The 27,323-nt window shown below is 38.3% G+C and overlaps 1 protein-coding gene and 1 pseudogene across 6 annotated transcripts in view; one reads left to right on the top strand and one right to left on the bottom strand.

Annotated features, from left to right (window-relative positions):
• Sugct (succinyl-CoA:glutarate-CoA transferase) overlaps positions 1–27,323 on the top strand; it is an 844,211-nt gene that overhangs the window by 371,876 nt on the left and 445,012 nt on the right. For all 6 annotated transcript variants that reach the window (XR_003834661.2, XM_029468350.2, XM_021180767.3 and 3 more), the window contains exon 10: positions 26,625–26,696. Coding sequence is in view for 5 of the 6 variants with exons in the window: in XM_029468350.2 (XP_029324210.1) it covers positions 26,625–26,696 (72 nt within the window). In the remaining variant the exon portion in view is untranslated. The remainder of the gene's footprint in view (positions 1–26,624; positions 26,697–27,323) is intronic.
• LOC110308409 (rab proteins geranylgeranyltransferase component A 1-like) lies at positions 13,140–14,778 on the bottom strand (annotated as a pseudogene).

The raw sequence follows: 27,323 nt of genomic DNA on the forward strand, positions 1-27,323 counted from the left end.
TTGTGGGTCAGCCTCTTTTTCTTTTTATTGCATATGTTTACCTCTAATATATTAGATGTCCTTAAAATGCAAACAGCTGCAATCTGATACTCTTTCAAGATGGGCAGATGATATTGAGATGATACTGTTAGTCCTACAAAGCAGGTAAATTAGTTAACCAGCCAAGGAGGCAGGGAGGGTGATCTTTCCTTTTCAGTGTCCAGATAGGATATCAGCACAGCTAATACCTGGGTTTTATCCCTGGGAGACACTGATGTGTGTGTTTGTGTGTGTGTGTGTGCGTGCATGTTAGACAGAGACAGAGACAGAGGCACAGAGAGACAAAGAGAGACAAAGATGTAGAGACAGAAAGAGAAATTTCTCGAGGATAAAATATTTCATAAGAGTGAGTTTGTTTATGTGTTCAATTTCATGTTAGTTTATTGTGAAAAGTAGTAACACACACACATATATGTATCTCATAAGAACCTTTACTTTATATTATATCAACTGACTTAAAACAAATAAATATCTTTTTGTGACTCTATTCCTAAGTTTTTATTCATCTTTTTAAAAAGATTTATTTATTTATTATATGTAAGTACACTGTTTTCGGACACTCCAGAAGAGGGAGTGAGATCTCATTACAAATGGTAGTGAACCACCATGTGGTAGCTGGTATTTGAACTCAGGTCCTTCGGAAGGGCAGTCAGTGCTCTTAACTGATGAGCCATCTCTTCAGCCCTTTATTTACCTTTTTATATTTAAGCAGTATAAAAAGTCATCTTTGTTTGTTATCTACTTTCCTGTGTAGTGTGTTTTTTTTTAAGTCCTGAAATAACTGTACTAATTACTTATTAAATACTAGGTCAGATGTCATTGTGTTTCTGAGTGGAGGGAACTAAGGATCTCCTGGTAAAAGGTTTGTTACTAATTCTTCAGGTGGGAACACTCAGAAAATGTGTCTTCCCTAGGAAATCATCATTCCTCCTGGATCTACCTGTCCTTGGCTGGAATCTGCACTAGCTGGCCTCTTTACTGGGATTTGAGTGGCACGTGCTGCTGTCATGTTGGACTCATATTCACAGCATACCTTCAATATCAGTTTCACATGTACACGGGTTCCTTCTCCCCTTTGTCCTGTAACAAATGTTTGAGAAACTATTACCACAGTTCACAGTTTTAATCATGGCAGCCACCGAAGGCCTTTGGAGCAGCAAACAGGAGCCAGGGACTTTTGTCTACATCCTGCTAACTAGGTTAAGACGGCCAAGGTCATCTTCCTGCAGGCTGCATGCAGGCAGAATATGGGAAGTGGGCTTATCGTCAGTGCTCTATTAGTTAGTTACCAAGAGTATCTTTGACTAAAAGCACTGTATTTGCAGTTTGCTATTTTGCTTTCTGAGAATTTGACTACCCTAGACTAAGGTAGTGAGAAGAAACTAAAAATGCTCTGTTACGAAGCAGAATTCATAGTCTACTGTGTTTCCAGTCAGAAGGTTTTAATATTTGTCCAAGTTGAGAACTGATGCTCCCTTCTCTTCCTTACTCACTGCCTACAGTACAATATTATAACTGCGCTTGGAAGTTATACTGGCATGAATATTACTTTATAGACATAAACCAGTATAAATTATAACAAGTTTTTTTCTTTTTGTAATGAGATACAAGCAGAACCATAAGGAAAATGCTGGCTTATGAGGTGATGGATTGCTGTTGCAGGAGTGAGAGCAACTTTTATATTTACATGTTGTAAGTGAAGGTTAAAAATGATAAGTCTTCATGGGTTTTATTGGTTGGCTCTTTTTTTCTTGGCAGATAGCAAAGGTACCGAAAGTAGTGAAATGAGATACTCAATATCAGGAGTTCATTTCTTTTTTCAAAAACTTAACCACATATACTTTTTGTATATTATTAGCCAACTCTGAGTCTAGGCAGAATCCCAAGTTTACTCATGAATTACTTGATTCATTACTAAACAGGGAAAAATAATTTTGGCCTAAATTAGAAGGAAAATGTCGTCATCAAAAAGCTGTTTTCTCAAGTTTTATTTTCAAGCCTCAAAGACACGTGTAAGATTGGTTTGTGCTTCGAGTCCTTCTCTCTTCACATGTACAGGTGCCTGGTACCTGTGAGAGGATGTGAGGAACTTGTTCAAAGCCTTGGGCCTCTGTGCATTTATAGTCCAGGCCCGATGTTAAGGAGACCCACTGCCATGAAGCAATATGTGGAGCAAGGAGGGCTTGGATGCTGGTGGAAACTTGGCTCTAATAATTGACTTGCCTCTGGCAAGAAGCCTAACTTTCTGCATTGTTTTGTCTGAATTGTTTCAAGTATAGTTAATTAAAAAGCCATGTCATGCACGTGCTTCTGCTGCTCCAGGCACTATGCCAAATTATTTGCATTTATTGTCTCCTTGCACAAATCCTTTGAGGTAGGTATTGCCTGTGTTGTATAGGGTCTAAGATGATGGGTGTTGGTGAGCTTCAGAAGAGGAACCCATGCTCCTCGTATTTGTGGTTTGCTTTCCCTCTCTCTGCCGGCTTAGAATTTTGGGAGGAGAAAGCAACACTCTGAATCACTACTGAGTATGTGTCAAGTGCTGAGGCTAAGTTATTCACTGCCACTGAGAGTGTTCATTGTCTAGAGGGGATCCATCAAGACAAAGACGAACTTTAAACTGGGGAGGGGTGGCTGGTTCACAAATGAAGATAGTAGGCAAAGAATGTCCTAGTGCATGGAGATAGAATTCTGCAAAGGTGTGTACCTGGGTAGCTATTTGGGCCTTGTATTCTTCCTTGGTTCAGGAGAAAGTTCTTGAGATGGTTGATGGGAACAGCAATGAAGAAGTAAGCAGGAGTCAGGTCAGTCATAGACATTGCTCTAAAGGAAACGTGTGTGCAAATTGTACCCTAAAGGAAGACTGTGTGCACATTGTATCCTAAAGGAAGACTGTGTGCACATTGTATCCTAAAGGAAGACTGTGTGCACATTGTACCCTAAAGAAAGACTGTATGTGCACATTGCACTCCAAGAGCACTTTGTCTTCTGTTGATTTATCTTTTACAACTTTGGTGTGATAGTTTTTGTTTTATTTTACTATATTTAAAAAAGAATAAATGAATACATTAATGAAAACTTGACCACTAGCATAATGGTTAACAGCTAAGCTTTCCCTTATACTTGCTGAGAGAGGAAAAATCAGTTTCTTCCATTAGAGGGGCACTGGATATTTCAATCACTCTAGGATAGGCTTCATTTTCGGGTGTAGTAGACTAACATATAATTAGACTCCACAGATCTCTTTATATAGTTTTATTTGGTTATAGTATTTTTTTTTCATTTCGTTTTGGATGTGGTTTTATTGGTTTGGTTTGTGTGTGTGTGTGTGTGTGTGTGTGTGTGTGTGTGTGTGTGTGTGTTGAACTGGTTTTTGCCTCTTTGAGAAAGAACTTAAAGTTGGGTGGATATAGAAGGGGAGAGGATCTGGTGAGACTTGGGAGAGGGAAAGAAAAGGATAAAATGTATTTGAATTTGAAAATTGTTTTTTAAAATGAAAACTACTATAAAATTTAAAAAGATTTTAAGTTATTATGTTTGTGTGTGGGGGGGGGACTGTCTTATTGGCTCTTGTTTTATGCTGACAAAATCATGTCTCTATTTCAATTGGATCCATTGAAACTTGTTTGCTCTAACTTAGGCACTTTATGAGATGTACACAAAAGCCATGTGTTTTACCCCTTCTAGTGTGTTTAGATCAATCTGCATTCAATGTGATTTTTGGCAACTCCACCCCCATACCCTTTTTTCCCTGTTGTCCTGATGACTTAACCCATGGTCTCCTGCATGTTAGGTAAATATTTTACCAGTGAGCTTATGCCTCTTACCACCATAATGGATCATTGTTCAATGCTAACACTGGAAACATTGGTTGTTTTTGCCAATTAGGCATCTTAAGATGTTTGGTAGTGACACAGAAGTTGACATGATTGTAAGTGACTTGATATTTTTCATTCTTAGAGAATTAACAAATCAAATACAAACATTTCCAAACCTACAGTCACTACTAATTAATCATATATCATTTAGAGAAATTGTTATTATTTACATTTACACAATAGAGTACTACTCAGCTAATATAAATGATGAATTCATGAAGTTTTTAGGTAAATGGATGGAACTAATATCATCCTGAGAGAGGTAACCCAATCACAAAAGAACACACATGGTGCGACTCACTGATAAGTGGATATTAGCTCAGAAGTTTGGAATACCCAAGATACAATTCACAGACCACATGAAACTCAAGAACAAGAGAGACCACAGTGTGGATAGTTCGGCTTTCTTATAAGGGGAATTAAAATATCCATGGGAGGAGAAACAGAGACAATAATTGAACCAGAAACTGAAGGAAAGGCCATCCAGTGACTGTCCCACCTGAGGATCCATTCCATATACAGTTACCAAACCCAGAAACTATTGTGGATGCCAACAAGTGCTTGCTGACAGGAGCCTGATATAGCTGTCCCCTGAGAGGCTCTGCCAGTGCCTGACAAATACAGAGGTGAATGCACACGGCCATCCATTGGACTGAGCACAGGGTCTCCAATGGAGGAGCTAGAGAAAGGACCCAAGGAGCTGAAGGGGTTTGCAGCTCCATAGGAGGAACAACAATATGAACCTACCAGTAACCCCAGAGCTCCCAGGGACTAAATCACCAATCAAAGAGTCCACATGGAGGGACCCATGGCTCTAGCTGCATATGTAGTAGAGGATGGAGTTGTGGGACATCAATGAGAGGAGAGGCCCTTGGTCTTGTGAAAGACCCCAGTGTAGGGGAATGCCAGGACAAGGAAGCTGGATTGGGTGGGTTAGTGAGCAGGGGGAGGGGGTGAGATAGGGGGATTTTGGAGGGGAAATGAGGAAAGGGGATAAAATTTGAAATGTAAATAAAGAAAATATCTAATAAAATATTTTATATTTAAACAAAGCAAGTTTTAAAATGCCTAGTTTTTGCTCTTTGCTAAATAAACTGACTCATGAGATAGAATTTGGATCATTTTATTGTCTGTCAGTTTTAAAGTGAGATGGCTGGGACTAGAGAGATGGCTTAGCAGTGATGAGCAGGGTTTACTCTTACAGAGAGCCCGAGGTTTATATCCTGTCACCTACAGAACAGCTCAAAACTCTCAGTAACTTCAGGCCAGAGGGTTTAATAACACACTTTGGCCTCTGTGGGTACCTGGCACACAGATATTACACAGAGATACATAGAGGCAAAACATACCTACACGTTGAATAGAATAGTATTTCTTAATAAAATGAGATGACTAAGCTATAGTGTGGTTAAAGCTTGCTTTGGTCACACAAAATAACAGCTTTTAGAGCTGATACAAGCTGAATCTTGTGTCTCTGACTCCTGACTGAAGTTCCCAACTCTAGGAACTGTTAACAGGGCCTTTCAGTGAAGTCTCATTTCCCATTTGATGTTATTATTGTTTCTCAGTATATCACCCTTGTAGACATATCTGAACTCCCAAGTGCTCTGATGAATTCTGGTTGAATAATTCTAATCTTCATGATGCATTCTATACCCAGTAAGAAAGGACATGGCTGACTATCTCAGATAACAGACCATTTTATAGAAAAAGACTTGACTAAATGCATTTGGCAACACACTTCCAAAAATAAACTTATGAATGCAGTTGAACAAAAGTTTTATATAACTTTCCTTAACAGTGTATGTTCCTACAAATTATATTTAAAAATTGCCCAATGGAAAGTCATTACTTTTAGTTTACTTGCAGTTTTTAAAAATGTTACTAAGAATGCAGTTGCCAGGTTCCACTTAGTCACATTTTTATAGTCCAGTCATTAAACTGCTGAAAAAAAGTGTCTTAAATGGAAACATTGACATAGGGCTCATTACCCTGGCTCCAATGCACTGCTATTGTAAAGCATCTATCTTCTAGTTCATTTTCTTAAGATGCTATTGAAAAGGCACTGGAAAATTAATGTAACAGTGGAGAACTTGATTCTATGCATAAAAATTTTAAACAATCCAAAACAGTGAATGTTTACAACACCAATGAGTTTATTTTGGAATTAAAGTTTATCATGAACTTTATGATATTTAAAGCCTTTTGCAATTGGCAGTATATTATTTCTACTCTGTTTTTAAGGGTTTTTTAAATTTATTTGACAAAATACTTGTTAAGTGTCTCTGTTCAGACTGACAACATTACATACAATCACTGTCAATAAGAAAGCATCAAGTTTTAGATTCTTAAAGGGATGAATGGCACTCATCTTTGTAAATGAACTTTTGGTACTTAAATTTTAAAGTGTGTTCTCCATGGTTAGGTAGTACTTAAGAGTAGAGATGGTTGAGTCTAGGATCTGCTGTTTCTGCTGTTATCGTTGTCATTGTCATCATCATCATCTTCTTATCATTATCATCTCGTTATCATTGTCAATCATTGCCATCATCAAGGTCAATGATCATTGTTGGCGTGTACATTTTCCAAAAAGAAGAGAAGCAGTGGGGAACTGACCCAAATGAAATGGGCCAGGAGTACTGAAATATGTTTCATCCAGAGAGGTCGTTTTTTTTGTTTTTGTTTTTTTTTTTTTTTGGTACATTTCTGAACTGTGTGTGTGTCAAAAGTTGTAAAACTGGAAGGATTTCACTAGTTATTTGAAAACTTCTGCCAAATTTTAAGTTGTTTTCAGGTAAGGGGTGGTAAGCTAGCATCTTTTTTACTCTATAACTCTGGAAAAGTTGTATTTCTATCTGCTTCAGGTTATATGCCTACCCAATGGAGATAATGATAGGATCAAGCTGTTAAGATGTCCCTGACACTTAGAAGCATTTTCCATAGTGTGGATTCAATAAGTCTTGTGACTCTTTCAAACAGTGAATAGATGCATGTTATGTTGTTCCAGGGCAGAATGTCAGAACAGGCTTGCAAGCTTGGCTTCTCATCCTAGTTTCTTATTTAGAGGTTGTTCAGCAAAGTTAGTGCACTCCCTAAGGACTTTTATTATGAGGAAAGTGGGGTAATTATACATAGCCTGTAGGCTTTTTGAAAGAAAGAGATTATGTATGTAAATGATCAAGCATGGAGTCAGACCTGATAGTAGGTGGTCAGTGAATATGAGTCATAATTATCTGCAAAAAACAAATAAACAAAATCCCTCAGTAATAATTAGATCGAGTGCTCAAGGACCCTTGTGATTACATAATAGCATGGCTTTGTTCAGTAAAATAAAGAAAAAGTCAGTGTTCTACAGAGTCTCTCATAGTTAACTCCCAGCCAAAAGAAATACGTTACAGAGTAAGTGGTTGTAAATGTTATGTTCTATTTATACATGAGGAAGGTGTTGTGAACCATGGAGCCATGTTTAAATGAGGGCTTTCTTGTTTCTTAGCTTGTAAAATATCTGCAGTTGATCATTATTATTATTATTATTTGATACAGGATATTGCTATGTAGCCCAGGTAGGCCTCAAACTTGCAGCAGTTCTCCTGCTTCAGCCTTCTGAGTGCTGGGATTGCAGACACACACTATCATACCACCTTGAAATAGCATAATTTTCAATGTCTTTAAGTAAATGTGGACATGTATGATATAGCCCTGAACCTTTGGGAGTAAGATGAGAAGGATCTCTTGGCTTGGCCATATCTTTCTTTTTACTTCCCCCCCCCCCACAAACAATTCTCCTCTCAAGATTTCATACTTGACCTTAAAATCACAGAGATTTCCACCTGAAAGGGACTAGTCTAATACCCTAAGTTTATACCCAAGGAAACTGAGACCTAATGAGTTAAGTGATTTCTCCCAAGGCCATATAATAAATTAGTGGCAGAATCTTGGCTTCTTGTTTTGAAGTTCAGAATGTTTAGGAAAAAGAAATAAAAATTGGATCCAGGCAAAATAGAAACATTTAGTTTAGGAGAGGTGGTATTGTGGCTCTAAAAAGTGAGCCTGGAAAGAGGTTAGTTGGTTGATTTGATGACACCTGAGGTGGAGACTGGATCTTATGAGATTATTGGGACAAGGCCATAAACTCCAGAAAGAATATTATATTATTAAATATGCTCAGATATTACTTTTCAAGAAATGTCAGGTGGATTCAGAAAGGCAAGCAGAGTGTGTTTCCCAGCCTCACAGCAGGGAAGAACCTGAGTTCTGGGAAGGTGCTGCCAGCAGATACTTCAGAAAGCTACATCCCTTTTGGATGGTCCATTTCCTGAATACAGTAAATGCGTTCTGATCCAGATATCATGTGATTGTGCTGGTAAACAAGGTGATTCCTAAGATGAGTTTAGCAGTGTTCCTGGCACACCCCATAACCACTTAACTAATAGCTATTCATGCGATTCCAGCTGATCAGCCTCTTTACAGTAAATGATCTGTTCAGGGGAGATGAACCCTGCTTCAGAAAGGACCCAGAAGATTTACTAGGTTTTCAGAGTTTTATCTAAGTCACCTACTATTCAGAATGAGGAGGAAAGTAATAAATGACTTATTCGGGCATGGAAATAGAGAGGAGATAATCTTAGAAGTAAAACAATGTATTACATGCAGTTAAATAAGTAGTGTGTGTGCATGTGTGCTGTGCATGCATATGTTTTGCATATATGTGTGTGTGCATGCATGTGTGAGGATGTGTGTGGTGCTGGGATCAAACCCAGGTGTATCTTAGCAGCTATCACCACTGAGCTATACCGTAGCCCTAAAGTTTTGAATAGCAGCGTATGTATAGAAGTTTCTAAGAACATAAACTATTTCATTCTTATATACATCTTTCTCTCTTTATCATACTTGATTAACAAGATTTTATAGTCACTAAAAAAGCCTTTCTGGATAATCAGCTCTCCTATTTTAAAAAACTGAGCTCCAGGAACACCCTTAAGTAAACTAATAAGCACTTTTCTTTGGTGTTTATTCAAACCCTTTCTTTAGGGAATCATAGAAAATTACAAATTGTCTCCATGAGAGAATAATATTAAATATGATGTAGAATAGAGGAGTTAATTTGTAAAATTAATATGGGAGAAAATGAAGACTCATATCCTATAGAGTCTTCTGATTGTCACCATGGTGGTTGCTCCTGGACGGTTCTGAAAAAGACACAGGACACAGACATTAGATTGCTCTGTGGTGCTTCTTTGAGAAAAATTAATTGTTGTGCTTTTAAAAGGAATTGCTGACTGAATTTATTTGAGAAATATCATTTTTAAAAAGTGTAGGCCTCTTTGGAGATTGAAAACTCACTAATCTTTTTGATTTATTTATTTTTCCTGAGAAAGGATATAGCCCTGGCAGTCTAGAACTCACTCTGTAGGTTAGGCTGGCCTTGAACTCAGAAATCTGCTTGCATTTGCCTCCCAGTTGTTACAGTCAAGATGTGTGCCACCACTGCCCTGCTAATCCTTTTGATTTGAAGTAATCAGTTAAAAAGAGCTGTTGAACTTGATTTTTCAAACTTTTTTGAGCAAAGAGAAGGTATATATATGTTAGTGTCTGTGGATTTGTGTGTCTGAATGGAGGAGTTACTCAAAAAGAGACTTTTTACTTTGTTATGTATATATATGTTTCATGGAACTTGTTTGAGAAATGTCAGTTAACAATCTAGTACAAGATGATTTCCAAGTAGGTATAAATATAGGGACCTCTCAAGAGCCAGGCCCAGTGCTAGGAGACAGACCTTAAACCCATGAGCTAACGATTCATCTTTCTTTGTTCATTGCTTCCTCCAAAACTACTATGCATAGGAACTGTAGGAGGAACTTAGCCAAACAGGCCCAGCTGCAGTGTTGGCATATGTGCCACTGATGCTTCCTCCCTGAGCCAACCTAAACTCTGCCAGCACAGCAAGAGACTGATGGTGCTGGACAAGGCATGAGGCTAGCCATTGAGAGAAAATATCATAATTGGCTACTTGAGACCCAATGAGATGCCGGGAGAGAGGGGTGGGGTATAAAGGTTTGCCTAGTTCCTGTATTAAACATGTTTGCTTTGCCACTTGCTCAACTCCTGGAGTCTGTGTTATTGACTCTGTACCTTCTTACCCCTGTCCCCAAGGTTCTTGGTCAGAGTTGCAAGCAACAAGGACCTTGGTGACCAAGATCAAGGTGCCGTCAGAAATGAGGTAGCTGCTTCATCCCTGTCCCTGCCTCTGCTCTTTTGTCGTGGATTTATTTTTCCTGAGAATCCCTGACTTGCTTACTTAGTTACTACCTTAATATGATCATCCCAGCCACCTCCTGAGGTGAATCTTTGAGCCAATGCAATTGACTGACGCCTGACTTGCAAACCAGTAAACTGGCATAGGGATGGTAGCTTTACATAGTTGAACACTGTATAGAGATGTTGCTACAAGGAGTTTCAATAGGAATATTTACTAAACATATCTTGTACTATTGGGGTGAAAAGCTGTATTTTGGGAGACAGGCAATGGCAAATTATTCTTAACTCATTCTGTTACTATATATAAAAATTTCTCAGTGATTTTCACAATTACTCATACGGGAGGAATATCAGACAAACTAAAATATAACTATTTCACAAACAGCCAGTTAAACTCTAAAATAACCAAAATATCTTTGCTACCCCTGAACGTTTTAGATAATGTGGTATGTTCATATGGTGAGAGGGGCAGGGCATCGAAGACCAGGTGTGTTCTCTTAAGTAGCTAAAGAGACTAAGAACACTTTTTTAAAAAACTGATGTAACAGAAGGACTTAAATTTCTTTTCATGTTGATTTAGAAGGTTTCTACTGACTCTGCTTTTGAATTACTTTGGGAGACACGGCTTCCTAATTTAACATTTTATTACATGTCTTGCAGAATACAATCAGGGCTCAGTCATGGTCTATATGCCTGTAGGAATCCAACTCTTGGGTATAACCAATGTTGGAGACATAGGTACACACAGAATAATGTTCAAATTACATCCTTTTAAATGATTGTCTCACAGCCTAGGAATGGTTAAGGTATGTTTTGAGGTCTTTAATCCTCTGTCAACTTGGAATGGTTGTCTTGTATTGGTAGAAGTCTGGGTCTGTTTTTCTTCTAGTTGCATATAGAGAGATCTGTGAACCTTTGATCAGCTGATTTGGGCTTAACTCACAGTTTTGGGGGACTTGAGAAAGGAAGTAATTAAACTGTGCTCAACTCATGGGTTATTTTGCCCTATGAATTTAACAGGGAGAGATTTCTTTAGATACCTAGCTCTGAAGTGCTCTGTCTACTACGTATGGTGGTCTTCTATTCCTTTTTTTTTTTTTTTTGCATTGAAAAGTCTTTATTTCCTCAGAAAATTCCTTGTTACAGTGTGCAAATTATTATATATTCATGCCTTTTTAAATACGTAAGAACTTTTACTGAGCAAAAGACAAATTATTCAATACCAGTAGCACATAAGTATTTGCAAGAAACTGTTTTTTAAATTCCTTTAAATGATTGCTACTATTAGGAACTAGATAACAATTCTAGAAACAATCTTGCCAGAAGTTAATAATTATTAATAACTAACATTATAATTGTAGATATTATTTTAGAAATGTCCACTATTCTAGAAGTTACCCATGTCCATGGCCATTTTATTATATAGAAATAGAAACTGACATTTATCATATATGCTTTCTTGGACAGGCACATCAACTAGAAAAAATATACAAAAGCAACAAGGATTAGTTATTGGATCTTATCACTTAATGATATACCATTTTTGGTTTCCAGAAACAGGCATGCATATTTAAATACTTTCAACAAACAAGTAAAAAATTTTTGATATCAGCAACTTCAAAATTTAAAATTACTGAAATGTTTGCATTATGTAAAACAGTAATTTTATTCCTATGACTTTAGACATGGTTTTACAACACAACATTAAGGTTTGTTGTTGGTGTTGTTTTGAACTTAATACAGTAAAAACAAGTATTAAGCAATAATTAAGAAAACAAAAAAAATGCTCTTCAAAGGTTTAGCATGACACTCTGAGGCAACAACAAATAGGTTTGTCTACAATTTTGAAAACAATTTTGTGGTATTTCAGCCATTATTAATCATATTCAGGAGCTTTAAGCATTTTAATAATACACTCAGTAAACGACCTAGAAGAGATTTTTTTTTCTGATTGCATCAAAAGGATGAAAAAAAAATTACTACCATTCCACCTGTTATTAATGAGTTTAGGAAACAGACTGGCATTAAAAAATTTACTGCAATAAATATAACACTGTGATCATGAGGTTGGTTTGATATTTTCCACAGATCACTTAGCAGGAAAGTCCCAAACCACTATTGTCCAGAAGAACCACCCTACTGTTAGTGCTGCACTGATCTTCATGACTGCTCTCTTACAGGAGGCAGGTTTCACTTCATATCCGGAGAAACTGAAGATAAGAAGTTTAACAATTTGCCTAATATTTTGAGTAACACGACTATGATGAAATTAGTTCTGTGGATAAGAAGTTAGTGCTTCCGTTAACTCAGTAGAATCACCCTATCAAATGGTTGCTTGTATTCTTCTATTTCTTATTCTTTGAAGTTTGGCCAATGTGTATGTGGTTTACATCCAAATCACTAATTACTAAGAAATTAAAATTAGCAAAGTGTCTAAACACCTTATTATTAACATATTCAGCATTTAACATAGAAAATAAAACCAACTTTTACTCCAAATATAGGCTACTGGTCAGTTCATGATAGTTTAGCTTTATTCTACCATATTTACACATGCTTTTATCTGTTATATCATGCCCAGATTGAAAATATAGTTCCAATAACCAAAATAAGTATGTGAGCTGACTCTCCAGATGTGGCTTTCAGCAAAAAAGATCACAATTGGCGAACAAATTTCTGTGAACACCACATAATTGTTAATGAAGCATAGGACCCCTTTCACATCATAACTACATTTCTGGGAATCAGTCCATTTGTATTTTCACCTGCTAATGTCACAGGTTTGGTATGTTAAAACAGTCAAGTTAATGTGCTTTATAAGTGTTTTATGTTTCTGGAAATGCCCTCTTTGAAGAAATTCCGTTTTGAATTTCTGGAGCCTGTTTCTTCTAATTTTTCCTAACAAGTTGGTTGTTGCTTTTTGAAAGATTTCAAATATTCCTTCTATCAAGAAGACTGTGAAGGCTACAGGAATTTCCAAAGTAGAATGTTAGGTTTGATGCACATCCACTGTTTAGAGGGTTCTTCTGGTTTGGGAGTCTCTGAGTTGGTTTCTGGAATGACTCTGGATTCTGAAACTTCTTGTTGTGAGCTGCTCCATCAAGAATAATATCTTCAGGATTTGCCGGGGCTGGACTGAAGCCTTCATTTGGGCAGATTCACTGAAAAACTGTTTCTGCCTGTTTGACTGCATTATCATTTCTTAGAGCACAGTCAGGGCCAGAGCACACATAGACATTGGACGGTAAGTCATTATAACAATCTCTGCTGATATCTGAAGACTCTCTCAATTGAAGTAGAGTGCCCATAGAATTCTTGCTTTTCAACCTGTTCATTTTCTGCTTCTATTTCTACATATGGAGTAAACAATTTCTGGAGTACTCGTTCTAAATCTTCTCTTGCTGTTCTAGAAGACATGCAAGTCAAATGTACCAAGTATGTGTCTTTCATGCATGTCATTGTTGAAGAGCATAACTCAATGACTCGAACAGCAAAAGTTCCTGGCTCTTCTGGCACTGCCAAAATGAAGACCTGTTGGTCTGAATCCATTTTTAGTACAGATCCATCTGTAATCAGGACTGCCCTGGAAATCTGCCTGTACTGTACACCAGAACATGTATTCTTAGAAAGGTAACTGTCTTCAATAATGAAATGTTTAGAGATTATTCTTTGACCAAATTGATCTATAATTGCTTTACATTTTCTAGATTCTTTGTCCACTATGAGGCACTGTACAGAATGGCAAAGACATAGATTCCACCAAACACAGCACACATTCTGCAGAAACACTGTGTAAGTTCTCCTTGGCCATATAAAGGAAACAGAAATGGAGTGTTGCCATACCACCCAAGACACTGAAGAAACTTTTTAGTAGCTTTGAGACCATCTCCAGTACTGCTTGTTGTTTCTGATGTCATTGCAATTGAGTGCAGGACAAAATATTGTAGGTTGGGGGTTAATTTTTGAGTTTTTAAGTATTCAGAAAATATAGTTTCCTCATATGCTTTGTACTCATTGGGATGGTCTTCATATTCCACACAAAATGTAAGAAATTTCATAAGCATTCACTTTTCTACTATAGTAAGTTGATTACTATTGAAGACATCTATCTGCTCTGGAACAGGGAACCTGTTCCACAGTTCCTCCTCGAAATGCAAGAATCCTCGTAATACTTTTAAACTCTGCATACCGACTAACATTTGATTTGATTAGAAGATCAATAAGTAATCCCTGAGAATAGAGAAATTTTGATACTAAATCAATGTTAAATCTTCTTTCTTTAATAATCTGCAAGTAAGTAATTACATTTTTCTTTGGTGTCTCTGGGTTGTCTTGTACTTTAGGCAAATTTGCACTTGATTGTTCTGTTGGACTTTTTGCATCACTCTGAGTTTCTTTCTCTCCTACTTCAGCATCGTTTACTTCTGGTGAACTCTCTGGACCAGTGATGATAGTTCACAGCTCCTCATGCTTAATGACTCCTCTGCAGTAGGAAGGCAAGCAGCCTCTGCCCACTCCGTAAACATGCAGCTGCAATGATAGATTCAGGCAGACCTGTCCCTATTACGATCACATCAAAGTCCGAAGGGAGATTATCCTCCATCTTGACAGGAAACGTATCCTGTCTGGTCTTCCATTCCTTAGAGTAGCAATTTACTTTCCTGTTATTCACCTTAAGCTTATGTGTGCTAGCTTGTCTGAGAGAAGCCCCCACTTCTGCCCAGCCAGGACAAGGATGTGTGAGTTTATGTCTGTATCTGTTCCATTCATCTGCATGCTTGTTTCTGTGGCAATACCATGCTGTTTTTGTTATGTGGGAACTAAAAAGGGGGCCCTGGGGATGTGGGGGAAGGGAAAAGGCCCACACCCCACCAGAGTTCCACCTATACTTTGTTAGTCAGGTGTGGGAGGCATGCTACCTACTCTTTCCACTCATCCCTGGGTGGGCATTCCTCTATCCCACTCTTCAGGGGTTGCCCAAGGGGCAACCATACCTGGGGATCCCTGGAGCTACCTTGCTAAAGCCACCAGGGTTATGGGAGAGAGGGATAAGGGAAGAGGTTCCCAACACTGATCAGAGTACGCAGAAGATCTTGATGGAGCAGAGACTCTCTATGGTTTTAGAGCTTTATTATAGAAAGGCAGGGGAAAGAAGGGAGGAAAGAGAAAGAGAAAGAGAGAGAGAGAGAGAGAGAGAGAGAGAGAGAGAGAGAAGAAGAAGAAGAAGAAGTAGAAGAAGAAGAAGAAGGAGAGAAGAGGAGACAAAAAGACAAAGAGAAAGGAGAGAGGAGAGAAGAGAAAGAGAGGGGAGAGAAAGGGTGAGAGTGAGGAGTGAGAAGAGCATAAGAGGTAAGAGCATGAGGTGGGGCTGCACAGCCCTTTTTATGGTCTTTACTGTTGCTAGGTAATTGGGGAGGAGTTTAGCCTAACGGTCAGTAGCTTGGGCCATTACCTACGTGACTTCTAGCCATGCTTCTCTTGTGGGGGCTGTGGGGGGTGGTAACTTAGGCAGGGGACAGAGTTCCAGGAGCTTGAGGGAATGCCTACCATGTCATGTAGGTGAATTATAACCTCGGGGTTCAGACCTCAGCTCAACTGGATACCAGCCTGCAATTCCCCACATTGTTCCTTTGACTTCTTAAAATAATTTGAAACCATATGTCGTGATACTGCCAGGATGGTTCTTTTTGTTCAGAATTATTTCAGCTTCCATATGAGTTTTACAATTGTTTTTACTATTTGTGTAAAGTATGACACTGGAATTTTGATGGGTATGTCAACTGTTTTTGGTAGAATTAGCTATTTCTTACAAAATTCATTCTGCTGATCTGTGAGCATAGGTGGCCTTTCAATCCTTTAATGTTTGCTTCTGGTTCTCTTCTTGGTGTTTTACAATTTAGCCCATAGAGGCATTATTAATATTTCATGAAGGAATGGGTCTTCAAAAAGTTCAAGGGATCTTGAGGTAAATCAGTGGCAAAAAGCATGAACATTGTACACAATGTCATGGGGCTCATCTATAGTGTAGAAAAAAAGAATCCAAACTTTGGAGTATGGTGATTTTCTCACTGTCCTGCAATACACTTCCCCCTTTTATCTGTTTGCTCTATTGCTTTTTAATTTTGCTTTTAAATTTTATTTATTTATTCGATGTTTGTCTCTCTCCGTGTGTGTGTATGTGTGCATGTGTGTATGTGTGTATGTATGTGTGCATGTGTGTGTTTGTCATGTGCATGTGTTGACATGCTTGTGTGTACCACAGAGTATGTGTGGAAATAAGATAATTTGTGAGAGCCAGTTCTCTTCTTCTGCATGTGTTCTGAGGATCAAACTCAGATAATCAGGATCTAATGGCAAACACCTGTACTCACTGAGATACGTCACCAGCCCTATTCTAGTGCTTTGTAGACATGTCTGTAAATTTTTCAGATGTATTCTAGAAGCCTTTTTTTTTTAAACCATATAATTGACTTGCTTTAGATATATTTGAAAATAGAGGCTTCTCTCATACAGCAATCCTGACCACAGTTTCTATTTTTTCCACTCATCTCAGCTCTCTTCCTCCTTCCTTCTCCTCCAGATTCACTCCCTGTCTTTTTCCCTTTAGAAAGGAGCAGGTTCTAAGAGACAGCAACCAAACACAACAAACAAGATACATCAAGACAAGGCAAAGCCCTCACATTGAGGCTGAGCAAGACAACTCAATAGAAGAAAGAGAGTTCCAAGAGCAGGAAAAAGTCAGAGACATACCCATTCCCACATTTAGGAGTCTCACAAAAACACCAAGGTAACAGCTATAACATATACACAGAGGGCAAGGTGCAAACTCATGCAGGCCATATGCAACACTTCAGTTTCTGTGAGCCCACATGAGCCCTGCTTAGTTGATTCAGTGGGTCATGTTCTACAGGTACCCTCCATACCCTCTGACTCCTACAGTCTTTCCCTTCTGCTTCCTCAAGTTTCCCCTAACTCCAAGGGGAAGGACCAGATGTATTCCTTCCATTTAGACTCCCTCTCCAAATAATGTCTGGCTGTGGGTATCTGTACCCATGCCCATCTTCTATCAAAGGAAGCCTCTTTGGACCAGGCACAGATCTATGAGTGTAGCAGAATATCATTAGGAATTATTTTTTGGCTACTATTGAAGACTACATTTTACCTGTTCCCACAGTCCATTGGGTTACCCTATCAACACTTATTCTCCACTGTCACACATTTCCCCATCTGCACTTAGGTTCCAGGTCCATGCCCAGGAGTTTATTTTATATTTAGATGGGAAGTACATTTTACTTTCAGGCTCATGTCCAATTACTTGGTAAAAACTATCTGTTGTGTGTTCTAGAAAAGCTATAGAGGCTGGTGTTATAGACTCACACAGTAAACTTTGGCCTTGGAAAAATATAGTAATACTACCTCAGTTAAGAGATGGGAACTGTCAGTGTCTAGTCAGGCCATCTGGAACTGTAAGGAGAACATAGCCACCATCTGTCTTTAACTAAGCTTCATCTTCAAACTTCAGTGGTCATCTTTGGGGAAGGAAGTTGGCTGTGGTAGTTCTTTTTGCTACATTGATCTTAGAGGGTCCTAATTATTTATCTTTGAATTCTAGAGAGTTGCTCCTCTACCCTATTTTCTGCTTCCAAATTTTGCAATCAAGTCTTTTGTATATTGTTCAGTATTTTATTTTAAAAGAAAATTAATAATTACATTTTCTTTTAAGAATTAAATATGAATAGTATTTTGTGTCATTTCAATTCTAGCCCTTCTCTCCTTCCAAGAACTCCTCCTCTTCCCCCATTTCCTCTCAAATTCATGATGTCTTCCTCTTTACTTATTGTTACATATATGGATATACCATGTATATATATATACATATATATATATATATATATATTCATATATAAATACAGCTTGCTGAGTCCATTTAGTGTTGTGATCATGTGTATTTGTTTAGGGTGAACTACTTGGCATTGGAAAAACCTGGCTGCAGCTTGTCCTTGGAGGAGACTGATTCTCCCTCTTTAAGTAGGCATTAATTGCTGTAGTTCTTCATCCAGGAGTAGATTAGAGCCCTGTAAGATTCCCCCTCTTATGTTGTCATGTTATCTGTTGCTACTATTGTGCTGGTCATGTTTGAGAAACCATGTTGTTGAGATTTTATGAATTCAGCCTCCCTATCATATCTAGAAGACAATGTCTCACAATAGTTTTATTGGTCCTCTAGCCCTTATTGTATTTACATGCCTCCTCTGTGATGTTCCTTAAGGTGTAGAAGTTACATTATGGATGTATCAATTAGGGATTGGTATGCTGCAGTCAATTGTTCTCAGCATTTTGACCAGGTGTGGATTTTTGTAACTCCATTTGCTACAAAACTTCAGGTGTGACAGCTACTTATCTGTGGTTGTAGTGACACATAGTTAGAATGCACTTAGAAATTGCCCTGGTGTAGGAAAGTGGTGGTGTTATGTTCTTCTCTAATGTCAATGACCTCATTAGCTGTAAACAGTTGGCTAGGTTTCCATCACTAGGATGTATCTTTCCCTACTGAGCATCTTCAGATTCTTGAGGACTTGTCCTTTGAGATGAAATTTTCAGTTTCACTCCAGCTTGATTCCTTTAGACCCTTGTGCAAGGTGTCATGTCTTCAGCAATAGGAACTAAACTTCAATTTCTGGGAAGCAAACAAGGACCTGGCAGTAATCTATATTATTTTGTTGATCTCCTGCACTCCCCTGTCCAGTGACCCTAACGATATCTTTCATTCTCAGAACTGAGGTATTTAATATTTCTTCAGTTTCTGCGTTTGTAATCACATAATGGTGCTGATGTAACAAAAATAGTGCTATCTGTTGTCCAAATAATGATGCAACAACAGTTGGCTAGCATGGGGAGCATGACATTGCTCTTGCCTGCTGTTCACAAACCTACATGCACTAACAATCAATCTCCTGCTTCATAATGTCTTCTGTGAGTGCTTGGCTTTTGCTTTTCCTATATTTTCTGTTTGTTGTTTTTGTTTGTTTAGGCTAAATTCTATATTCTTGCCAAACCATTTTACCCCTGTGATCACAATCCCCTATGTAAAGTCTGGAGCAATGCTCTGAGTCTATAGTTGGGCCCCTATAATTACCATATCTCTTATAGGCTAATCTACAACTAAATAGGCATTTCACATACTATTCTGGCAGGTTTTGAACCTATTCCTTTCTACACGCTCATACTATATCTGAATCACTGCTTTCCATAATTGTGGTTATTCAAATTGCCCTGGGATGAAATTTAGCTGTCATCTAGGCCTGCACAGGTCTAACATTGTTTTTTTTTGTTTTTTATCTCCTGATTCTTGCTTTTTTGATTTTTTTAAACTAATAAATATGGAGTTAATTTATGCTTGAAAATGTTGCCAATCAATTCCACAAATTTCTTTAAGATATTCTTATTCTAAGTCTTGAGTGTTTAGCTGCTGGTAAAATGCTGTGACTGCTTGAATAAATTTCTGCTCGGTACACCCCGTGAGTCTCAGGTCAGTTTAGGCTTCTTGTCCCCTGTGATACTTTTCGGTATGGCATGTATGCTGTAAAGCCATGAGTGTCATACTATGTTTGGGATATAAGAGGGAAGTTAAGGAGACATGGTTACTGCCAGTGAATTCTTACATTGGAGGGTTTAGGAGAAATCAAGCACTCTGTTTTGGCTTGTTGTGTGCTTTACATTAGAAGTGGGCGCTGTTGACAAACTTTCCAAGTAATCTAGATTGTGGCTCACACCAACACAGTCAGCTCAGGACCATCAGAAGTCACTTCTAGCTCAGGTCTAAGGAAAAAAATATTCAAATCATTATTTTCTGCTGCTGCTCTTTTTTGTTTTTGTTTTTTGAAGAAAACCAGACTTTTCTCACCATGTGCTATAAGGAAAATTATATTGCTTTACAACCTGTAAAGGACACAAATGACTGAAGGCCTTTCCACATGTCCTTCCTTGTGATTTCCTCTTTGGGTGGTGCCAAAAGCCAAGTGATTAAAAATCTTAGATAGGTTAAAAGAGTCTCAAAAATATCTCTAAACATTCAAACTTCCTGTGGTTTTGGTGAATTCTAGCCAGAAATCCTCTTATAACATTGCTTTCAAGGGCACTACAGAATTATGTAATTCAAGAAAGGGCTTGTATTTTGCAATGAGTTTTCAAAATGTGTTATTCCACATGAAAAATGTGTACTCATTGCCAAAATGGTAGTAGGGAAGCTTGAGAGGCTGGAACTCACTTGCTATTCTCTGTGTCGTTCCATTCCTTTGATGACACTGTTCTTGATCTGCAAGCAGTCCATGCCTTGTTGCCATCTGGCAGCTGGCTCCAGCACCATAAGGTGCACTGAACTGTTAGCAGTAGGAAATAGTGCTCTGTATTGGTCATGATGTGCCAGCACAGACCCAGAAATCAGTTGCCTGATGGTACAGAAAACATTATAAAGGCAGTGAAGATTAGAAAGACTTCATGGAATGTCTTTTTCCTGTGAATGATGAAGGGCATTTGCAGTGGTTCCCTTTTGTGGAAGAAAATGTTGTTAAATGTAAGTAGCCCCAGGAAGGCTTAGCATGTGTATTTGTTATTTATTTATTTATTTATTTGAAGTTGATAACCCTAGCAATTACACATACCTTATTAATGGTAGAGACAGAATTATACATATACAGACAGGACAGTTTACAAAGACAGTACAGGAAGGCATAGCTATACTCCCCCTTTTCCCTTGAGTATATTCAATTAGTGAGGTTTGTCTAGAAGTCCATCTGTGTTGTTATTATTGGTGAGATTACCAACTAAGACACCACTGGAAGCCCAATAATCATAATTTCTGGGAAGGACTGAAACCTTCCATGTGCAGCATATATTCTAGAATAAATATGCTTGCTACCCACATCCCAACGTCTACTCCACAAAGCCTCAGCTGTGGTCTCCTGTTGCTTCTGAAACTTCTCTAAGTACTCTGAACTCACAAGTTCTCTTACTCAAGAAGTCTGCCTGGATGGTTGGAACACCTAATACCTCAAATTGCTGACATTGTATATCACCTTATATTTTCTATTTCAGAATCTTGCCATCTTTGATGAAACACTCTTGATAGAAGGATGGGTTTCTTTCTTCAGGAAGGATAAACTCTGGTGTCCTGTGAGCAAAAGCTTGGCTCTGAGCTCGTTCTTGGGAAACGGTAGATTCTTGCCCTTCCTGCCTGTTTCCCCATCAATTTATGCAGAAACTGGAGATGCTTTTTTTCCCTGGGATTTGAATTTTTTGAAAGAACCCTTCAGTCACGGATGTTTGCAGCTAAGCTAGGTGATGAAAGGCCCAGTGTACAATGCATTATGTGTTGTGGAATCTGGTGAATGTGCAATGAATCAAGTGAATTACAAGGGGTTGTTTGCAGTGTTGGCGAGGGCTAGTGTTAGGGTACAAGGGATTTGGATGCACTAGGAATTATCTTTGTGTTCATATGATAATAATTACTTGATAGAGTGGCCTAATCAAGTCCCTGCCTGGTATCAGCAGCTGCTTTATTCAGTGTATATTGTAGTTCCCTAGTTATAACCTGAAAAAGATTCCCTTCTACTGTTGCTGTATGTAGTTCTTCTATTTCAATTGTTTATTGTGCCCTATTCTTTCACCTTGTATCATGACTGTTTGGGATGGGCTCTGCCTTGACTTGCCTGATGCATACAGCCTGCTTCATTCCTCTTGTTTTCTTTACCACCTTCTTCCTGAGGATCATGGTTTATGCTTCATTGCACAATCATATTTTTGGTAATTCTCTAAGTTTCCTACACTTTGTTTTTTCTTTTTCCCATATATGTCTGAGAAATCCTAAACATAACAATACAAGTATGTGTTTATTCTAAGGCTATGTTACTAAAATGTAGAGGAAGGTGCTTGATATTAAGGCCTGGTTCCATAAATGGTTCTTGACTTGGTCAATAAAGGAAGCTGGGAGACAATTGCTGGGTTGAAGGGATAGGTGGGACTTCTGGGTCCCAGGAGGAAAAGTAGATGCAGGGAAAGAGAAGGGCTTTTTAAAGCCAGGTTTTGGAATGAGGAGCACGCAGCTATCATGTAAGATCTTGGGGAAGCTAGAGCCAGTGGCCTCCGCCAAGGGTGTATGCTCAAGGAAGTTGAGCAGGGAGGCCATGTAACTGATACAGGCTAGCTGATAAGTTTAGGGGAGGAGAATCTGTGCCCGACAATTGTAGTAGGCAAATTCTAAAGTAATAAAGCTGTCTGAGTGTTTTTCATCTGTGGAGCAAAGGTGGGTAGAGAGAAGCTGGGCTGGTGATAGCAGCTTAGTGGAGCTAAGCCAGAGGAACAAAAGGAAGCTGGGAGGCCAGAGCAAGGGCAGCAGCAGCAGCAGCAGTCATGGGCAAAGGCAATAGTGTGGTTTGTTTGTTTGTTTGTTTGTTTTGTTTTGTTTTGTTTTTTGCTTTTTTGTTGTTTTTGGTTTTGTTTTGTTTTGTTTTTTATTACTCACAACACTGCAACTTGACAAGGAAGCACTTATCTGGTATCTTAATACCTCCAATTTCAAATGTGTTTCTTTCAGTGCTTTGCTCTCTCATTGTGTGTAACAAACTGGAATTCTCTCTCATCATCTTGTCTCATGTTCCCCTAAACAAGCTCTATATCACTCCTACTGCATATGTTTACCCCACATCTCTCAGTGCTAATTCATCCTTGAATGAGTCCACGCTGCATTCTTGAGCCATTAGAGAAGTTCTTTCTGAGAATATAAAACATCACCCCTGAGGAATTTGTTGGTCCTTACCCTACTCTGCTTCTTAATAGTTTCATCTATGTGATTTATTCAGATATACATTATAAGCAAATGACTGCCAAGATTTTATCCAAATTCTCATAAATATCAGTGTCACCTGTGGCATCTTCCTTTTGGTTAGTCTGCCACTTACAACCACCACACCCTGTCTATCATCAATCCCATTCGCTTACCCCTCTTTATTAATCCCATTCCCTTCTGTCTCTACTCACACGGCCCTTAGTCTATGTCTACACTTTCTCTGTCATGATCATCATAGTAGCCTCTTACTCAGCTTCCTCAGTTCAAATCTTATCCTCGAGCAGTGGCTATACTGAAGAAAGAGAGGTCTTTCTGAAATTCAGGCTTGATCAGTCAAGTCCTTTTAGTGACTTCCGATTATCTTGATGTACATAATGTATTTCCCATGCCCTGCAACTTCCTCTTTTCCTCTTCTGCAGCCTCACTGATGCTTCTCTCTCTCTTCTTGTGGTTCATTGCTTCTCCCCACGATAGGGCCATGTGCACATGCATTCTGTCTTCCATTACCAACCTACTCCTCCCAACTCTATTCAATGCATCATATAAATTCTTAGTTCTCAGCATACAGAGCACTTTTCTAAGAGACATTTTCTGCCTTCTCTTCCTTTGTCCCAAACTACATTAGAAGTATGTATTGTAAGATCTCATTTTGGCCTGTATGCTTCCATTCTAGAGTCTGTCACAGTCTGCCATTATTTTTATCAATGATTGGTGGATGTGTGCTACTTTATTAGAATGTAAGTCCTTTGTGATGGATCATTTGTTATGTTTTTTACCCATCATTCCCAGTGAAACATATAGTGTATTATGTCAGTAAGCGTTTGTTAGATGGGTGAATGAATGAATTCACCTTAACAAACTTAATTATTATAAAAAATTAAACGTAAGTGCTAATCATTTATATTTTATAGAAGTTAAAGCCAAGCCTTCGCAATTATGTAACATGCTTGATATTGCACATGTTAAGTAAAATAGACTTAGCATTTAATTATCTAGTTTAATATATTGGTTTCTGGAGATAAGAATAGATCTTTGTAGAAATAATTATTAATAAATCCCTGCAGTGGGTTTACTACTCATCCCAAATGGTTTATGCCCCCAAATGAAACACACACACACCCCTTTTTATTTTAAATGTGTCTTAAACAACATCATAGTGGGGCCACTTCCACTGCTGTTAGAATTTATCTCCCACCAATAATTTCGAGTTACTACTTATTAATTCTTCTGCTCTATCTTGGCTGCTCTGGGTCCACTTTTTCTCTCGATTCCTTCACATGGTGGCTGTATTTATCTTGCACTCTTCTTTGATACGGTGTCTCTCCTCTTTTTCATATTTTCCCAGCTCTCTCTCTCTCTCTCTCTCTCTCTCTCTCTCTCTCTCTCTCTCTCTCTCTCTCTCTCTCTCTCTCTCCCTCTCTCCTGGTCTCCAGCTAGGAAATCCTAAAATTCCACCTCTGTCTGTCCTCCCCAGGTATTGGCTGTTGACATCTTTATTTCCCAACCAGAACCAACTGGGGCAGATTCCCAGAAGCAATGTATAGGCACTCTCATGCAAGCAATTTTTGGGGGAACATAATTAGCATTCATAATACAAGTAGCTACAGATTTTAAAGAATTTAATTATATTAGGCACTTTGTTATAGTTTTACTGTAAATTAAATTTAAAAATTTATATCAGTTATATTAATGCTTATTTTAAAACTAAGAGAATAAAATAAAAATGCCCCACAGTTTGAACAAACTGAGAATGTTTAATTAAACTTTGAGTATATATTTTGGTTATTAAAATGATGACATTTCATTATTCTTGGGAGCGGTATTAACATTAAAAAGAAGACTAGCAATATAATGAAATATTAATTATGTAAAGGTGTATATGAGAGAAGAAAGACTTCTGTGAACTTATTTCTTTGGGGTATAGTATTGTAGGTAATTCATTTATTTCTGTCATATTCTCTCCCTGCCCAGTTTTCTGTGGTGCTAATTCATTTTCAGAAATGTTCTTTTTAAGATATATTTATTTCATGAGCAGTTTGAACTGTTAATAGGGAATAGTTATTATGATAACTAATATTTTACCTCAGTCTTATAATTTGTGTTCTAATCATGTTATGCTCTGTTGGCTCAAAGGCTGCTAAATTCCGACTTTCTTATAAGTGACCACAACGTTACTATACTGTATTAAAATTTCTCTTATATTGGTAATGTTTCATTACATGGTGGAAGTTGAAGGAAATAAAAAGCAGTTCTTCATTCATTAAAAAGGAAGTTTATTAAAATGAAATGACATCCCTCCAAAATTTATTGAACAGATCACTGATCCAAATTCTGACAAAAATTCGTTGTATTATGCTTGACAGTAAATGGTTACCTCACTTCCCATTTGCCACCTCAGCTAAAAAGAAATACATAAAATAACAGAGATTTGGTATACCTTCATAGTTAGCAATGGTTCACTAAAAATCCTGATCTCAAAACCTTTGCAGCTGACCCACAAGTCAGTTCAGACTCCCTTCTTGCCATTTGAGAAACACCAATAGTTATCCGGATCACTGTCAACTGAAATAAAAAGAACAAAGATTGATGCTAGTGGGTGATGAAAAGACTTGCAAGGAGGGCACATGGACAGTGAGCAAGTCAGAGAGATGGGAGATGAAGAACAACAAAAATAGGAGGTAAGGCAGGGACCTGAGAAAGTGGCAGTATCAGTTGGATATAGTGATAGGGTAACACAGTGGCAAAGGATTGGCAATATGGTGTGAACAAGAATAGGTAGGGTGCATTTTTATGCCTGTTAGAAATGGAGGGAAAGAAGCAAAATCCATGTTGTGTTGTGTGGTGAGGTGTTGTATTTAGGATATTTTCAGTGGAGGCAGAAGAAACAGATTAGTGAAAGAGAAGACTAAAGATGACTGCGAAGGAAGTGCTCCAAGGCAGCACAGAGGTCATCAGAGAGGAGGCAAAGGTTGCCAGACTAGAGGGTTGCAGTCCCTTCCAAGAGAGCCCAGTGAAGGAAAAGCGGGTGAGGTTGCAGAGCAAAGCTTACCTATGAAGAAAGAAACTCAAGAACCTTGCTGAGAAAGAGCTGATTGGACAACTGGAGAACAGAGCTTGGTTCTCCATCTACACTAAGGTCACACGTGTGGAAGAGTCACCATGCCTCCTGTCTGCAAGCACAATATGGCATTGTTAATCGTGCCAGGGTTATCTATTCTTCTTAATGTTTGTAAAGAATTGTACTATTTCCTGTCCAAAGTTCTACAGGGAAAAAACTAAGAAAACACAAAACTTTGAAATGTCAAAAATTATTCTACAGTACAATGAATGAAGGATTTTGTGTTATGAAACATAAGCCTAGCATTTTCTTAAATTTTTGTCACGCTTTTGCAATGCTTTACAGATCATTGGAAGAGGTGGGAAGCAGCTTGAAAGTCTTAAATGAAAAAAAAATGCACTAATAAGAGAAAAGTTATGTATTAGATTACTATTGAATTTAAACATTTTAAGCATCCAATATACAATTATTAGAAGTTGAACCTTTTTTCTGGTCTTGCCCATGTACAGACATACTCTAACATATCTATTTGTTGTTTCTTTTTAAGGCTTTTAAAACCAAGGACGGCTATCTTGTAATTGGAGCAGGAAATAACCAACAGTTTGCTGTGGTATGCAAGGTAATCCACAATCAGCATGTACTGGCTAGTCTTGTGTCAGCTTGATACAGCTGGAGTTATCACAGAGAAAGGAGCTTCAGTTGAGGAAATGCCTCCATGAGATCCAGCTGTAAGGCATTTTCTCAATTAGAGATCAAGGGGGAAAGGCCCCTTGTGGGTGGGACTATCTCTGGGCTGGTAGTATTGGGTTCTGTAAGAGAGCAGGCTGAGCAAGCCAGGAGAAGCAAGCCAGTAAAGAACATCCCTCCATGGCTTCTGCATCAGCTCCTGCTTCCTGACCTGCTTGAGTTCCAGTTCTGACTTCCTTGGTGATGAACAGCAGTATAGAAGTGTAAGCTGAATAAACCCTTTCTTCCCCAACTTGTTTCTTCGTCATGATGTTTGTGCAGTAATAGAAACCCTGACTAAGACAAATTGGTACCAGCAGAGTGGGGTATTCCTGTGACAACCTGGCCATGTTTTGGGGAGGACTGTGGAAGGACTTTGGAACTTTGGGCTAGAAGATCCATTCGGTGTTAAGAGCTCTGTTAGATGTTGTGTAGGAGCTTGGAAGATAATGTTGAAAACAGTGCAGAAGATGGAGGCCTGGCTTGTGAAATTTCAGAGGGAAAATTAAAGACTATTTTC

The sequence above is a fragment of the Mus caroli genome, unplaced genomic scaffold, assembly GCF_978045245.1.
Source record: "Mus caroli unplaced genomic scaffold, Mus_caroli_1 scaffold_15, whole genome shotgun sequence".
Classification (NCBI taxonomy): Eukaryota; Metazoa; Chordata; class Mammalia; order Rodentia; family Muridae; genus Mus; species Mus caroli.